The sequence below is a fragment of the Chinchilla lanigera genome, unplaced genomic scaffold (assembly GCF_000276665.1).
Source record: "Chinchilla lanigera isolate Chin_1 unplaced genomic scaffold, ChiLan1.0 scaffold00002, whole genome shotgun sequence".
Classification (NCBI taxonomy): domain Eukaryota; kingdom Metazoa; phylum Chordata; class Mammalia; order Rodentia; family Chinchillidae; genus Chinchilla; species Chinchilla lanigera.
The window spans coordinates 53,838,526-53,855,640 of NW_004955403.1; the positions used below are offsets into that span (position 1 = coordinate 53,838,526).

The window sequence follows — 17,115 nt, forward strand, 5'->3', positions numbered from 1 at the left end:
GGAGGGTCTTGGCCTCAGCCCAGGGAGGAGGGGCTTCAGTGGACCCTGGTGGATTCCCTGTGCTGAGGAGACTCAACTGGGAATCCAGGCAGACTAAGATTGCATCGTCCTGGGGGAAAGAAAGCTACACAGAGAACCCAGAGATCCGCAGAGACTCTGATCTGCATGAATGCACGTGGGAACAATCCAAAACCAGCGGAGAAAACACCCGGAAGGATTTATCATACATAATCTCCAGCACTGAACAAGGCAAAAGTCACAGTGGTTGGCTTCTAATCTAAAATCTGCATACAAAGCAGACAAAATGGAGAAGAAAAGTCAACCAATTGAAACCAATCCAGAAAGACAATGACATGAATAAAAACATTAAAGTATAAGTGGTCGTTTTCTTTTTGCAAGGTGAAAATTATTTTGCGAAAGGAAAGTAGTGGAGGTTATATAACAGCGTGAAGCTCTTAGAGCCACTATGCTGCATGCCGTTTTAAAAAAAATCATTAAAATAATAAACTAAAATGTTATATTTATACATCCTTTCACAATTTCAAACTCTATTTTTAATTGACACAAAGTCATTGTACATATTTATGGGAAACTGTGATTTTTTTTTTCCAGTATGTATGTAAAGAAGAGATCAGGCTAATTGACATACCTATCACTCAACCTTTTATGTTTCTTTTTGTTGAGAATATTTAAAAAATTTTGTTGGGCTGTGAAAGTGGCTTATGAAAGTGCAGGACTCCCCACCTTCCGCAGGTTGGATTTTGGACCTACTGTTGATTCCTCTCTTTGGGGAATCGGGGCCAAGGATGCCATCCTAAGAGTAGAAATAAGCACTGTAAGGACTTGCTTGTCTCCTTGCGAGAATATGGAGTCCACCCATTCCCCAGTTTGTGGCAGTTTTCATCCCTGCCTGACAGAAGCTAGTCAGCACAGGGCCCCCGGTGGCTCTGCCTCTAGTGGGAGGACAGAGCTGAGTCCACACTGTCCAGCACAGGGGCAGGCTCCACTCCCTTCAGACAAGGGCTCTTCTGGTGCTAAGGGCTGGTCGCACTGACAGGGGCATTGTGCCTGGCCTAAGCCAGTCCACTCATTTCTCTTCCTCTGGCACTTAAGAGCCAACTCCAACCTCTATTAGACTGACTCTCGGAAGAGAAGTTGGGCTGGATTGAACTGCCTCAACCCTGGGTCTGTTTGATCTTTAACAAGAGAGGCCCAAGGGCAGGGCCGCCCGGCTTGGCCCCTGCTGCACCCCAGAGCTCCCCTCCCTCTGCAGGCCGAGATCACATATTCTGCAGGTGTGACAAACACCTGACAGGAGCAGCACCTGCTGTGCAGCGTGACCTGTTGGACATGTCCTAGAGAGAAGCGACCAAGGACATGACTTTGCAGACCACACTCAAGGTCACCCGAAGAGGAGGGGATGAGGAATAGTGCTGGAAGTTGTGCCCACTGCTTATGGGCTTTGTGCAGATTCAGAACAAAGTAACTGAAAAACCTGAAGTTTCTCCCTGAAGAAGCAAACTGTAAAATATTACAGTTCTCCAAAAAGCAATAAAAAATGCGGAGGTTTCAAGCAAGATGTGTACATACGCCGCCATTAGTCTGTTTCTGGACATGGTAGAATGAGCATTGCTGTCACGCAGTTCCAAAGACAGGACATCAGACAGGCACAGGAAGGAGTAGGCCGAGTGACAAGAGGTTGGGGTACAAATTAATGCACTCGGGTCACCGTGGCAAGCACACCGGGCTGGCACTTTAAACAACAGAAATTCCTTCTCTCCGTTCTGGAGGGCAAAAGTCCCAGACAAGGCTCAGGCTGACTGGTTCCCGGTGAGTGTTTTTCCTCAATACAATCACACTGGGGCTACAGTATCTCCGTGGAGACCTGAGGAGGGCAGAGGCAGTCCACAGCAAAGCTCTTCCATTCACTCATTCCTCTCCAAACTGGTTATTCATGCCCAACTCTGTTCTCCCATGGGAGAGAACAGTGGGCTTCTACTAATGGTGCCCTCAGACCTCACCGAACCCGAGGACATGGCAGCCACTCTGGTGGACAAAGTGGAAACCAGGGGGAGCGGGGAGGCACCAGCCAGGGCTGCGCAAGGGACAGAGGTCAGGGAGGGCTTCTCAGAAAAGGGGCTGGGAGCAAGAACACAGCTCAGAGAGAGGAGCTGGAGGATCTGGAGGGCGCACATGCACCTCACTTCTCTAGACCCTGCCCCTGGAGCACCCCCACCATGCACCCCACTCTCTGGACCCTACCTCCAGCACCCCCACCAGCTGTCAGTGTGCTGAGGTGGCCCAGTGCAGGACAGGGAAGAAGGACCCGGAGCAGAAGCTGACACGGGGCCCGTGATGGGCGAGTGGACACAGAACCCTAGTTGGCTAGAAACCAAGGAGAAACCTGCAGCCCAAGCAGGAGAGCACCATGGCCCTGTGGCGGGGAGCAGGAGGTGTCTCGTCACCTTCCCGCGGCAGACGCCTGACATCCATGACTCCAGGAGGGAAAGTGTATTTGGCTTACAGCTTTGGAGGCTTCAGTATAGGCGTGCTCGCCAGCATCAAGGAAGAAACAGCAGGAGGAGGGCTGCTCCCATCACCGTCGGGGAGGACGGAAGCAGAGAGAAGAGAGGAGCTAGGGACGGAGCCGCGTCCCTCCAGGGCACCCACAGTGACCCGACTCTTCTGCACAGGTTCCAATGCTCCCACAGCACGTTTAGCTACGGACGCACCAGCGAATGAGTCCACTGATGAGAATAGCCGCCCCTCATGAGCCAGTCACCTTCCAGACACCCCACCTCTGCTCACACCAGGCTTTGGGGGACAAAGACTCCAGGCAGCCGTGTCCACTCAGAACCGAGCGCATGTGGAAACCAATACCGCACCAACCAACCCAGGCCCTGGCCCGGTGCATGCCCAGCACACCCCAGGGCTCTGTCCCCCGCAGCCCCTGGACAGTGCGCACCTTCCTCTGACCCACTTGGGAGCCAGGCTTCCTCACAGGGGACAGGGACAGGTGAACAGTGCAAGGGGAAGTTCAACCTCTGCCTCTCAGCCCATTTCCTGGACCCCGTCCCAGTCCGGCTCTGGTGCACGCTCAGCGGACTTAAAGCTAATCCCACCCCGCAAGCCTGACGACCACGGGCTCTCACCGCCTCACAGACTCGCTCCCCCACCCCTCTCTTCAGGGTCTTCAACCTGCCTGTACTTGGCTCCTTCCCTGAACCAGTGTCAGCCCCAACTTCAGCCCTGAACACAGAGCCCAAAGCCCTCTCCTTCCCCGCCCTGTTTGTGGCTCTTGCACCAAGCCTCACCGCCCATGCCTGGGACAGGAACACCCCCCCTCTCCACAGTCCCATCCTGCGCCCAGTGCCATGAGCCGTGGAGCCCCACACTTGTCTCAGAATGGCTCCGAAAGGCTAATGGACCCTTCCAAAGCCTCACTCTTGCCTAAGAAGAAAATTACAGCTCTTCATTATGGCGCTTAAGTGCCTCAGCAAGTGCACATGCACACACACGCACTCACACACGCACTACCCTTGTCCTTCCTGCGCCTGAATGTCCTCCCAATGTGTCTCCATCTGCTCACCTCTCATCTGCCCCCAGAGCTCGTGTCAGCTTCACTTCCCCTGGTAGACTGCATCTCCCCCCACCGCCGCCCGTAGGCTCAGTGTCCTCTTCCCTGGGCCGTGGGGGCCCTGAGCACTTTCTGACACCCAAGCACACAGTGTCCTTTGTCACTCTCCCTCACTCAGGGACCTGCCATGGCAGAAGCCAGCCTTTGGGATCTGTGAGAGACGGACCCCTTGTCTCCCCCAACCCAGACGCTGGTTCCGGTTGTCTGTGAGCTCTCCTCAGCATGTCATGGGAGTGACCTCCTACCCCTCCAGCATGCCCTTGGCACTTCAGCCTTCAGGGGTGGTTACAGTGCCTCAGTCTTCTCCCAGGTCCAGGGAAGGAGCTCTGCTGTCCCTCACGCCTGCTTTTGGGGGTCATGGGGCAAAACTGTGATGCTCCTGACCTGGAATGCAGGCTGCCTCCTGAGAAACAAAACAGCAAGTTTAGCACAGGATGGGTAAGATTCTCTAGAAAAATCCTTGAAAATACTCTATCTCCAGGGTCAGGGCAGAAAGTTTCAAAGCTAAACATCAATCTTTAACTCCCTGCATTCATGGATGTGAAAAGCTCTCATGCTGTGTGCAGCAGCACTGTCCAGAGATACTGTATTTCTTTATCTTCTTTATTCCTTACAGTGATAGCTTGACTAGGTAATGCTAACCCATTTGCACCAGAATGAAAACCACTAGGCTGCAGGAAACCGAAATAAATAGCCCAAAGTCACAAAGCTAATTAATGGGAAACCAGGAACAGTCACCCGAAGAGCAGTTTATTTACCTTCAATGCTAACTGCCTCCCGAAAGCTGTGATGTTCACAGAGAGAATCGAAGAAAGTAAAAGCTGGGTCTGCTGTGCTCTCCACGGTGAGACTTTGCTCAACCTCTTTCAAGCTGTGCTTAAGGGAATTTGCGTTTCTCAGGCCATCTCCATAACCACCCCTCCCTGCAGCTTGTGACTTCCCTCGAACCCAGCCAACAGGGCCCAGGACGCAGAGGCAGGCACAGCCGAGGGCTGGGGCCGGAGGACCCTCAGCTCCTGAGGTCATCACCTGCCAGCAGCTCCCAGCATGGTCCCTGTGATGCCCCAGTCAGAGCCCCGCCAGCTCATGGCAGCTCCCTGTCTGCTGGCCCCTCCCCAGTGGACTTCACAGGGAGGCCACCATGAGGCTGTTTCTCATGGGACCCCACATCACTGTAAGATTTCTTGGCATATAAAGAAATCAAGTAAATGTGCTCAAATCAGGAAAAAAAAGAACTCATCGGAACAGAGGATCCTGAGCTTTTCTTTTTCTGTTGTTTTTGTTCACAGGATAGTTCATGTGCTTTGCTTGCTTGGAGAATTCTCCGTTTTCAGAGCTGAGTAAGAAAGAAAAACAACTCAAGGTACCAAATGAATTCCCAGCATTCTTCTTTCCCACTCCCAGCACTTTGCCACTGGTCATGTGAAAAAGACTGCAATTTAGACATAGCTTGCAGACACCAACCAGGGCTACAAGGAGAATGGGCCACAGGTCAAGGTTAGTTGAAAAAGGGACTCTCTCTCCCCCTCTCTCTCTCCGCCCTCTCTCTGTCTCTCTCCCTCCCTCTCTCTCTGTCTGTCTCTGTCTGTCTGTCTGTCTGTCTCTGTCTCTGTCTCTCTTCCTCCCTCTCTCTGTCTGTCTCTGTGTGTCTGTGTGTCTGTCTGTCTGTCTCTGTCTCTCTCTGTCTCTCTCTGTCTCTCTCTGTCTCTCTCTCTCTCTCTCTCTCACACACACACAGGGTGCATGATTGGTTCAGAAGGGCACTCTGCTGCCTGGGCAGTGGCTGCCATGAAATCCGTGTCACTGTTGAGAGCGCTGTGGGTGAAGCCCAGGGTCCTCACCAGACCAATTCTGTGGCCTGGTCAAACACTGGCCCTGGAAGCCGAACCTGCGGCCAAGCTTTCAGCCCCTATCAGTGATTCTGTGAGCCACGTCATCGACGCCTTCCTGACTTAATCAGCCATAAGCTACTTCTGATGCTCCAAGTTAGACCTCTGATTGGACACTAGGGAGTGGCTCACAAAATCACAGTGGTTAATGATAAATAAAATAGTTTTTAAAAATTCAGGCTTGGTAGACACAACAGGACCCTCAGAGACTGGCTGACACCAAACTCCAGCTGGACAGGGCCACTCCCACCAAGTGGCTGTCTGGGGTGGACGGGGGCTCACTCCCTCCGGGTCAAGGATAACCCCTCCTTGTGTCCAGTTGGATAAGCAAACCTGCTGTGGGCCCCTGAAGGCGAAGGCATTACAGAGCAGACATGAGAGAGCAGCCTTGGCCTGAGAAAGCTTTCATCCCTGGGGGAAGGGGGAAGTGTGAGGCCACTCTACAGGGACACAAGGGACCAGCCCAACCTGGATCCCGCCAGCCTCCTGCTGGGTCTTCTTTCCTCCTCTCCTCAAGCCCTGAGTGACTGCCAGGGGAGGGATCTAAGAGTGAGCTGCCTGCCTGGGAGCCTCTCAGACCCGCAGAACTTGGAAAACAAACAGGCCTGGCCTATGAGCTGACTTTGGGTTCCCAGGCTGAGCGCTAAATCCAGCCATAGCCGGACAGAGACAGCATGTGCACATGACTTGGAGTGTATTCAGAGCAAATGACAGGAGAGCTGGTTATTACAACTTCACTCTAGGTTGCCACACCTCCCTTTATCCTGTCGATGGGGTTGTGCAATCCTGCACCCCATAAATAGAGCCTCACCCCAGCCTCCGGAAGCTCCTGTAGGCCCAGCTCCCAAGGGAGCCTCTCGTCCTCTCCAGCATTAGAGCCCGGTTTGCTGGCCGCCATGAGGACCCACTGCCTGCTGCTGCTCATGTTCTGCTTGCTCTTCTGCCCGAACGTCCCAGGTAAGCCTCAGGACACGGTGGGCACTGGCCTGGGGCTGGGGACGTGTGGGCCAAGGCGGGCTGAGGACACACGCCTCAGGGTGCCCAGGGGCCAACTGCAGCACAGTGTCCTGCGGTCCAGGGACCTGCAGCAGAGGCCAGCAGGGGCTGCAAGCTGTCCTGTGGGCAGCAGAGGAGTGAGCTGGGTGGGGGGACACGGGACGGAGCTGCTGCTTCAGTCTCCGGGGCCCTGTGCTGGTCCTGGGCACCTGGGCACTAACCCTGTGTGGAGGGGTTTCAGGAAGGTGCCTCACACGGAGAGGCCAGCTTCCCGCCTGGAGAGCGGCGCTGCCCTGCTCCCAGGTCACCGGCTGGTCCCTCCTGCTGACCTGCTGCAGGCACAGAGCCACCAGCCCTCCCACAGCACCAGCTCAGCCAGGGTCTGGGACTCGGCTCTGTGAGCGTCTCAGAGAGCCACAGGCACCTTCCCCCTTCCTGGGGAACCCAGGCTCCTTCCCCAGGCCGGGTCTCCCAGTTCAAGGGAGGCTGACTCAGGCCCCCGGATGCCAGCTTCTCTGGGACAGAACAGCATTGTCCCTGGTGTGAGAGAAAGTGGCCCCTGCACAGGGCACCCAGGACACATTTCCCTCCCAGCTCTGTCACTCACAGTGACCTGGAGCAAGTCACGCTTCTCTGAGCCTCAGTTTCCTCATCTGCAACAGGATGTGAGATCAAAGCCTGAGCTGGGAAACTGTCTGAAGACCCTGCTGTGCTTTGCTCTGGATGTCACTGTGCTCCTCATATTTGTGTAGTTGAGTCCACCAGGCCTCCCTTTCCCATCTGAAAACTGGGTTCAAAAGCCTCCTACTTATTAAGTTTCTCATGCTGCCAGTTGTGCCCCATCACAGGAGAAAAATCTACTCAAGAAGTTTCGAGGAGTTTTTCTTTAAAGACTGGAAACCATCAGCATAGGCAGGAAGTGGGCACACATGCTCCAAGTTCTGACTCCTGCACTGATTTGTGCCAGCCAGTTTTCACTGGGTAATAAGGAGACACTCCTTCCTTCCAATCGAAACTCAGCAGAGTTTGAAAGCAGCTTGTCTTACATCACGAGATTTCTTGTTCATCTACAACACGTCCGTGTGATCAGAGACCTCCTAGCCAAGCTCCTTCTGGGGCACCACACCCCATGTCACCTTGTCACAGGCTGTGTCTGCCTGGTGTCCTGGGCATCTGAATTTGTACCAGGACAAAGATGACTTTGAAAAGCGGCGGGGACAGGGGGTGAGGTACAGATAGTTGGGCAGACAGCATGCGTGACAGCCACATATGCAGAGTAACAAAAACTACAGTTCTCAAGAAAAACAAAGAACCCTCATCCCCATTTGTGGGCAAATAATTTAGCCTAAGTCACATGACTGGGGATTGCCAGCTCACGGGCTCCAACTGTGGCCTGAAAGCCCCATTTAGCCCACGGGAAGACCCAGGGTTTGGGAGTGGCAGGTGCTCAGAGGAACACACAGGAATCCTCCAAAAAAGTGCACGGATGACCAGAGAGGCCTTGTGGGCAGGACACACATCTGGATTTGGCTGAGCCCTAGCGGATTCAGCCGGGAGGAAGAAGGATGGGCAATCTGGGCAATCGCTGTGGAAAGGCTTCGGTCTGTCTGGAGGCTGAGTGCTGTATGGCAGCTGATACAGACAATATGAGCCGAGCAAGGGTGGGAACGGGGGGCCCTGGGACCTCCTCCTCAACAAGGCCAGCCTCCTGCAACTGCAACGGGAAGTCTGGCTCAGCTGTCTGTAATGCCCACTGGTTCCCAGCTCTCACCCCACACACTGGCAGCTCACCAAGGGGCCTGACCAGGGCAAGGGCTTTGCTAACTTACCACAGCCCAGAGGGGTCTGATGAAGAGCCCCTGGACTGAGACTGCCCTGGAGTTGGTGCACACTGCCTGTACCATGACCTTATCACAGTCCGCAGCACCTTTCAGGAAAATCCAGAACTGGAACAGGCATCTGGGTCTCCCCTCACACATGGGTCTAACTGGCTGCTTTCCTGCACCCCAAACCTGCCCTCTCTGCTGGCGTCTGCTCTAATGCCTCCAACGATGCCAACAGGGCAGCCTGGGGGTACCGAGGGGCCCAGCTATGCCTCCTCTTATCCCAAAGCCTTGTCATTTGGACAACCCGCTCCTGAGGTTTGTTCAGTGCAAGATACTTATCTTGTAGTCGGGGTTTGCAATTTTCCCTCGTAACATTTTCACTTAGCTGAAATTGCATCTTCTGGAGCCAATCTTGGTGTCCAGAGCAGGGGGTTGTAGGTGGGTTTAAAGCAGAGAAACAGGATCAGAAGGCCCTTTGCCAATAGCTTCACTGACACACAGTCCCTCCCACATTCTTTCCTTGCCTGTGTCTCTATCTCAAATGACTCCTTAAGAAATTTTATTTTCATGGCTTTTTTATATAAAGACAAAAGATACCCTCTAATTCAAAGCAGCTTCATCCTTCTACTCGTTTTGACCACTCTTCCTTGAGCCACCACCATCTGACCTGTGTTGGGTCCTATTTCACCTCAGTGACGTGAAGGTCTTTGTCAGAACTTCCTCCCCCAGGTGTGCATTGTCATGGTACCATGAAATCTAGCCGGTCTTGTCACTGCTACCAGCCATTCTCCTCTCTCTGTGCTGTTCTCCCTGAGGACCCACGGACACACATTTCCCTGTTCCTCTCCAGCGACGTGATCACAGCGGTTCTTCCTTGAGCCACACACACTGTTGCACCTGACTGAAGAGCGCTTGGTGTCCCTGTTGCCCCAGGCGGGGTCCTGGCCGTCCTGCTGTAACCGGCTAATACCTGTGTGGGGTGGGGTCGCTCGGCACAGCGTGGTACCGGCTCAGCACTGCTCCCCAGATCACTGCCCCACGCTCCTCTCACCCTTCTCTTCCCTAACGTCCTCTGCTTCCAACTCTAAACAATACCTCCAGCTCAGCTTAGTGAGGGTCAGGGCGAGAGCAAGCACAGGTTGGGATCCGGGGACAGGTGAGGAGCAGAATGTGGCCGAGAGTCATGCGGACACTCCCGTGTCCAGTGGACAGAACGGACACTTCCCGGGAGGAGACACGGTGCTGCAGCCACACAGCCCCAGAGCTCCCCAGCTTGGGGACATGAAAATCCTTTAATTTTTACATTTTGAATTCCTGAAAACAGCATGCATCTAGGAAGCTCAGAACACATGGGAGGGCCACCTAATGCATCACTGTACAGCGGGCTCCTGTGGCCCCGAGGCAGGTCCAGAAAGAGCGCTTGGCTGCCCCGCGGGGAAGAGCCGCTGTGATCACGTCGCAGGAGAGGAACAGGGAAATGTGTGTTCGTGGGTCCCCGGAGCCTTCTCAGTCCCCGCTCCCTCTGCCCAGGGGAACCACACGCCCACCTGTGCGGGAATGACTTCCTGTTTGCCTTCCTCTGCTCTCACCTGACTGTTCACACCGAGAAACAGTTTGCTTTGTGTGTGTGTTTCCACTGGCCAAATATGGCTATTTGCCCCTATTTCTACATCCTGGAAGTCAGAATTATGTCTCAGGACATGCACGTATTCAAATTTAATAGATAACAAATGTTAAACTGTTCTCCAAAATTACTTACACTAATTTATATTGCCTTGATCAGCAAGTGAGAGTTTCCTTTCACCCCTCAACACTAGCCCTCAACACCACATAGGATTGACTCTTTCAATTTTAGCCAGCTGCTGAGCTGTGATAAACTCTACCTCTTTACAGTTTTGATTCGCATTTCCCTGACACAAGTTGAGCACTTTGGCAGATAGTTCCTAAGCACATGGGTATCATTTGTGGAGTGCTGTTTGTCTCATCCATATTTTCTGTCCGATCATCCATCTTCCTGTAGGGACCGTGGCAGCTCCTTTTACATTCCAGACGAAGTCCTTCATTATACGCATTCAAATATCACCCCTTGCCTTGAGCCTTTCTTGTTCGCTCTCTTCGTGGACACTTTCCTTAGAGATTTCTCATCAGTATTTTAAGGCAAATGAATGTGATACATCTTTTCCTTTGGGGTTAGTGTGTTTCTACCTTAAGAAATCTTTCTTTAGCTCAAAAACATGAATGGTCTCCTGTATTTTGTCTTCTGAAAGCTTATTATTTTCCTTTTATCTTCATGCTTATAATCGATCTGGCAGTGGGGGTGTGTGAGTGTGTGTGTGTGTGTGTGTGTGTGTGTGAGTGTGTGTGTGTGTATTGTTAAGTAAGGGTCAAGCTGCTTTTTCCATTATGAGCACGCCCTTGTCCCACAGATGGGGTGACTCTTTCACAGTGCTCTGCCCACCCACTGCTGTTCCGCATCGATTCTCCACACACACAGATCTCCGTCCACCTCTGCGTTGCTGCCTGTGTCTGTCTGCACTGTGTCATCACCACACTGTGTTAATTACAGTGGCTCTGTAATTAGCAGTCCTGTAAAGCCAGTCCTCCACCCTCCTCTCCAAAGTGTCCTGGCTCTGCTGAGCCTTTGATTCTCCAGACAGACTTTACAAGGAGCTTGTCGAGCAGCACTGAAGGAATCCTTGGAGACTTTTAAGGGATAGTGTTGAATCTGAGATTAATTTGGAGACAATTGACATTTTAAATACAGTCTTCAAATGTTCGAATAGCATTTTAGCTCTTCTAGGTCTTCATTAATGTATTTCAAATCGCGTCTGCCTTCGGATGGGATGTATTGCTTATGTTTCCTTAGGTTTATAGCGAGGACCTGGCATACAATGCCTTTCTGTATGAAGCTTTCATATTAATACCATTTTGCTGTGGGTCAAATCTGTCCCCAGAGAAGGCAAATGTCACCAGAAGAGCAATTTCAGTGCTTGGTGAGAGTCAGGACCCCGGAAGGGCACATGGATGCACTCACAGGAAGGATCCCTGGCATTCCAGACAGAGGCTCCCCGCAGCTTCAGGCTCATCCCAGCCCTTGTCAAAAGCAGAAATGCCCACCCCTCCTGACCCACAGCCTGGGAAACCCAGGGCAGGGGGAGGGGCTGCCGTGCTCTAACAAGACTTTCAGCAGTTTTGGACACCTGCCAGAACCAAAAACACAAGACTCGTGTGTGGGAAAGCAGGAAGAAGGGCTGCCCTAGACCAAGGTCTCTGAGCCTAGTCACAACCAGCCTTCTGATGCAGCTAGTTCTTGGTCGCGGGGCTGTTCCGGTTGTGACAGGGTGGCTAACAGCATCCCTGGCCTCTCTCCAGGAGACACCTGGTCCCTTCCCTAGCACGTCCTGGCTCAGCTGTGACCACCAGCGTTGTCTCTGAGTATTGCCAGGATCTAGTGCCCACAGACGCCCTCAGATCTAGGCTATTCCTTCCTGCCCTTAACCTCCAGGGGGTGATGGAGGACAGATGGAGGAAAAACAGAGAGAGGAGAAGTTGGAGCTCTTTTAATGCAGAACTGAAAGTGATCTCCTCGCAAGTCATAACTAAACAAACAGGAAAGTCCGCCATTTGCCTTCACTCCACATCGTAGCCTACCGAGACCCCTTGGAGGCCCACCTCTTCTACAAAACCTGCTCAAGAAATGGATGTGGCAGGGACATATTTGAGAATGAGGTAAAACATGCTTTCATAGGAGTGGGATCATGGACAACTGTTCGATCTCCCTGACCCAGTCTTCCTGCCTGTAAGGTAAAGCAATGCACTCCTTGGAGGAGTAAGTGAAACTAGAAGTGTGTTAGTCACTCCCCAAACGGAAAATAACCAGGCTGAGGAGGCTGGAAAAGGGAAGGCTAGAAGTGGGAACACTATAGTCAGACTTGAGGAGCTGGGCACAGACAGGTGGAGAACTTTAAACAAATCACACTCCACTTAGTTCTAAAACAGATAGTACAACTAAAGCATCTCAGAATTAAACTCTTCGCTATTCTTCTTGTGGAGGTATTGTATTAGGCCCTTGAAGCTAGTCCCAGAAGTTAGTTCTTGTTAACGACCTTGATGATCTATGAAGCCACATACAGTGAGGAGGGGACAGTGTCCTTCCAACCTTTCCTGCCTTTCATGTGGCTGCTGCATGCTGCGGGGACACCACAGGACATCAGTTTCTCCGTCTGGGGAGCAGATGAAAGACAAGGTGAATTATAGGAGCTCTGATGTCCATTCTGCCTCTAAAATGCTGAATTATATTTGGGCCTCCTCATCTTACCCAGGACCTTGAAAGAGAACGAATACATATTAGAGAAAGAGATCAGCAATGTTATTATTGAGAAAAGCAAAGAACAGTAAAGAGTGCAGACCTTCAGGATTTACAACAGCTGTCAAATCTTTAGTTCCATGTGTCTTCTTAGCAACACGTAGTCCCTTGGAGGGACCCCTTCGTGCTACAAGGGTTGGACTGAATATTTTCCCAGAATACAGCCAGCTCTGAGAGCCTCTCGGGGAAGGAAACAAAAACCAGAATTGGACACATCAAAGAAGTCTGGTTGACCATGATCCTACTGGAGGTCAACACTGTCTGGAGCTATCAGGACTCAGGGCAATCTTGGACACCGTCATAGTAATCACTGTGTTGTGGAAGAACGCTGTGAGCTTGGTCCAGGAAACTGTTTCATGTGAGCAACCAAGTACGCTTGGCCCAAGATGCTTCTCTGAGGACAGGATGGGCCAGGGGAACCAGAATGACAGTTCTTAATCTCTGTGGGATCTCAGTACAACAGAACATTCTTTAGCTCTGAAAATGTTCCACATGTGCCCTGCCCACTGCAGGAAGTGGGAGCCACATGTGGCTACTGAGCACCTGCCGTGTGGCTACTGAAATCTCAACACATTTGAAGGTGAGCAGCAGCATTTAGCTACTTGCTGGCACATCGAGCAACATGGCCGCACAGCGAACAAACAAAAGGAGTGAAGCACCTCTGCTCTTGGTCTGGGGAGGCACCTGAGGTGCTGTGCATTTGCTCAGGCCTCAGTCTTGAGAAAGCCTTCTGAAAAATTTGAAGGGCAGTGAACTCAACCAGAAGAGTCTAGAAATGAGGCACTGAGAAGAGTGAGAGAAAAGAGTTTCTGGAAAGTGAAATTACTAAAACTGAAGCAATGGTTAGACTTAACTGCACAGAGCAGAAAAAGAGCCCTGGATGGACGTTCCTAAAAGGTCAGTCTCCATCAGTATGAGGAAGAGCCTTCCAACAAGCAGACACCAGAAATCAGAGAGTGCTGTGTCCTAGAGTGGTGATGACCTACTGCAGTGAACTGTACGGGCCACCATAGCAAAAACACACCAACCAGGGGCCTTGACAAGCACAAATGCATCTCCTCACAGTTCTGCAGGCCAGAAGTCTGAGACCAAGAATGGTAATGAGGTGGGCCTCTGCTGGGGCCTCCTTCCTTGGCTGCTGGGTGGCACCTTCTCCTGCATCCTCATGCATCTTCCCTCTGAGTGGCCCATGTTCCCATCTCTTGTTACAGGAACGCCAGTCATACTGGACAAGCCCACCCTAATGACCACACTTGGCTTCAGTTAACCCACCACTGGCCCTAGCTCCAAATACTGTGTCTTTGTGAGATAAAAGAAGTTAGGGCTTCCACTGAGGAGTTTTGAGGGGACAGAAGTCAGCTTACATCACCCAACAACTGGAGCTGGGAAGCCAATAGCCCAATGATCTCCCACCATGGATATCAGAGAGTGGCTTTGCTCCCTACTGGGTACAGTAGGAGGCTGGTCTATCGAATCTTCTAATTATGAGATTCTGTGATCCTGGGCAGAAAGACTCCAAGTGCAGAAACCTATGAGATCTTTATAGAGCAGCTGTACTATCACCCTGACAGTAAAAGATCACTGGACTCAACGGAAACAGTGGTGTGGAAGGCACTGAGCTGGGGTTTAAGTCAGAGGGATTGGTATGACTGAAGTCACTGATAGCAAAGTGTAGGATGTGCTTATGGCCAGGCAAACACTTTATGTTTTTTAAATTTTTTAAAATTTTATTGGTGCAATTTAAATACACATAATAATCACATTTATCATAGGGAACTTGAATCTGTACATGATATATCTCAGTTCCTCTTTTTTTCTCCCATTCCCTCCCTTCAACCCCCTCTTATGTGCAAAGTTTTGCTTCTATTTTATCCATTTTTTCTTATTTTTTCTTTTCCCTTCCTCCCTGCCCTGTGTTCACTTTTCCTTTTGTACAGTTTCTTCCTATATCACAATATCTATTATATGTTTTGGTTCTTATTTACACTTTCAGTTTCTTATACCAGAGAAATAATGCAATATTTTCATGTGCATCTGTCTGATTTATTTCACTTGAGTTTGTTCTCCATTTACCTAGAAATGTCTCAAGTTTATCCTTCTGTATGGCTGAGTAGTACTCCCTGCATAAAAGAACCACTTCTTTTTTATCCATTCATGGGCTGATGGGCATTTGGATTGTTTCCAAGATTTAGCTATTACAAACTGCAGTGCTATAAACATTGGTGCATATATATATTGTTGTGGTGTGATGATCTTGATTCTTTTGGGAAGATACCAAGTAGGTGAATAGATGCGTCAAATGGGACCTCTAGTTTCTTTCTTTTTTTTTTTTTTTTTAAAAAAATCTCCACACTGATTTCCACAGTGGTTATACCAGTCTACACTCCCACCAACAGTGGAGAAGCATTCCTTTTTCCCCCACAGCCTTGCCAGTATTTGTTATTGGTTGATTTCTTGATGGTAGCCATTACTCTCTGGGGTGAGATGAAATCTCAGCATTGTTTCAATTTGCATCTCTCGAATGACCAGTGATGTTGGCAGTTTCTTCATGTATTTATTCAGGCAACCACTTTAGCATTTTGAAAATAGAGGACATGAATTTAGGGGAAGGCAAGATGGAGTAGAAGACTTATGTGGGGAATAACTGTAGTTCTTCCGTGTCTTAAAATCTCTGGACAAAAGGAAATCCCATCAGATCCTGTAGTTCCTCCATGGCGAGTGCGTTCTTCACAGGTCTAATTTCAATTACGTGCACTCTTTCCAAGAGAAGATTCCTCACGTGCTTTGCCTGTTGTCTGTCCTCCCTTCCCAAAATGTTCCAAAGTCCTTGCAGCCACAAGCCAGGAGACTGAAGTGCTCTGTCCCCTCCTTACAGGTGCTGGTCTCACAGGTCTGGGCCACAGAGCAGACCATTACCAGTGCGTGAGGAATGGAGGATTCTGTCTCTACTCTGCTTGCCCCATGTTCTCTAAAATTGTGGGCACCTGCTACAATGGGAAGGCAAAGTGCTGCACCTGAGATGGAGTCACTGGAGAGAACATCAGAAGGATGTGAAATATTTGTTTTAATAATTAAAAAAAAAAAAAAACATTTTTGAAAAGTACCTCCTTGTACTAAACTAAGTATTGTGTCTCAATTTGGGAAAGGGTAAGATAATCTAGGCTTAGAAAGAGAGACAAGCCCAGTCATGGCTTGCCTGGCCCAAAGAAAAGATGGCCAGGATGTCACTTTTACTTAGTTTCATCATCAGACCCAAGGAGTGAGTGATGCACAGGGTCCCCTTAAGATCAAGTCTATGTGCTAAGCTCAATGGACATAGCCATAATGCATGCTGGGGCCTGGCAGAGGTGGACCCCAAATTCTGAGATCTCAAAGAGTGTCCATGAGAGGGCCCATCTGCAGAGCCAAGACTGTGGCCCCTTCTTTCTGTGCTAGGACCATGGGTGGCTTAACCTTAGCAACGAGAACCTCTTCTGTGACCATTTATCTGAACCCATGCCTGGTTACACACACCAGTAGTCCCATTACTCTGGAGGCTGAGGTGGGAGGATCGTGAGTTTGAAACCAACTTGTGCTCCATAGCAAGTGCAAGTCCAGCCTGGATCATAGAAAGAGATCCTGTCTCAAAACGGATCAGCATTTTGCACTCCACCACAATCACAAAACCCAGCTACCCATCACAGTGCATAATGATGCCCCAGTCACTTGTGCTTTTCAGTCCTGCCTCACTGTTGGGCCCACAGACATGCTGGGGAGAGGACAACTGGTCACCTCCTTCCCCAGTAAACCTATTAATGCTCTGGATTATACAGCACAACACACAAGCTGTCATTCCCTTAACCTGTGACGGCAATTTCAGCTTCCACTTCCAACAATTATAAGCATAAATGAGGTCACCTGTTATAAAAACACGTGTCACCAGCCCCAGGGATGGACATGCTGCACTGCCCTCTTCCCACAGGGAAAGGCTGAGAGGAGAAATGCTGGCATCTGTGACAGATACTAATTCTACCCAGGCGTACAGAGTGCCTCAGATGCAGGTCTTTCATTACAGGTGTCTAGGCTCTTTCTTGCCTTGAAAACCTAAGAAGCAATGCAGGACCAGTCCACTTTGATGTGGCCTTGTGGACCAGCCAAGTTGACAAATTGAACCTTTATAGGTGATGAGGAACACCTAGAAGGCACACATCCTGGTGTGTAGTCTCCAACCACGCCTGTGGTAATCATGTGTTTGTGCATCATCAGCAGATCACTCCATGTAAAACTCCACTATTGGTTTTGCCTTTCAAAGAAAAGCTTATCAGGAAAACAGATTTTCCAATAAAACAGTTTAGGAAGCACCACCAGCCAGACTAGAACACAACATGGATCTTTATCCTTCAATGTAAATATACAACCAAG

The 17,115-nt window shown here is 50.5% G+C and overlaps 1 protein-coding gene across 1 annotated transcript; it reads left to right on the forward strand.

Annotated features, from left to right (window-relative positions):
• The first annotated feature begins 6,233 nt into the window (after positions 1-6,233).
• Defb1 (defensin, beta 1) lies at positions 6,234-15,804 on the forward strand. Its single transcript, XM_005373839.2, has 2 exons — positions 6,234-6,483; positions 15,590-15,804. Exons 1-2 carry the CDS (start codon positions 6,423-6,425, stop codon positions 15,730-15,732), a joined length of 204 nt encoding a protein of 67 aa, XP_005373896.1. The 5' UTR covers positions 6,234-6,422; the 3' UTR covers positions 15,733-15,804.
• Positions 15,805-17,115: the final 1,311 nt, after the last annotated feature.

Coding starts and splice junctions, on each gene's coding strand:
- Defb1 (XM_005373839.2), top strand. CDS start 6,423: ATGAGGACCCACTGCCTGCTGCTGCTCATGTTCTGCTTGCTCTTCTGC. Junction 6,484..15,589: donor CTTCTGCCCGAACGTCCCAG/GTAAGCCTCAGG, acceptor CCCTCCTTACAG/GTGCTGGTCTCACAGGTCTG.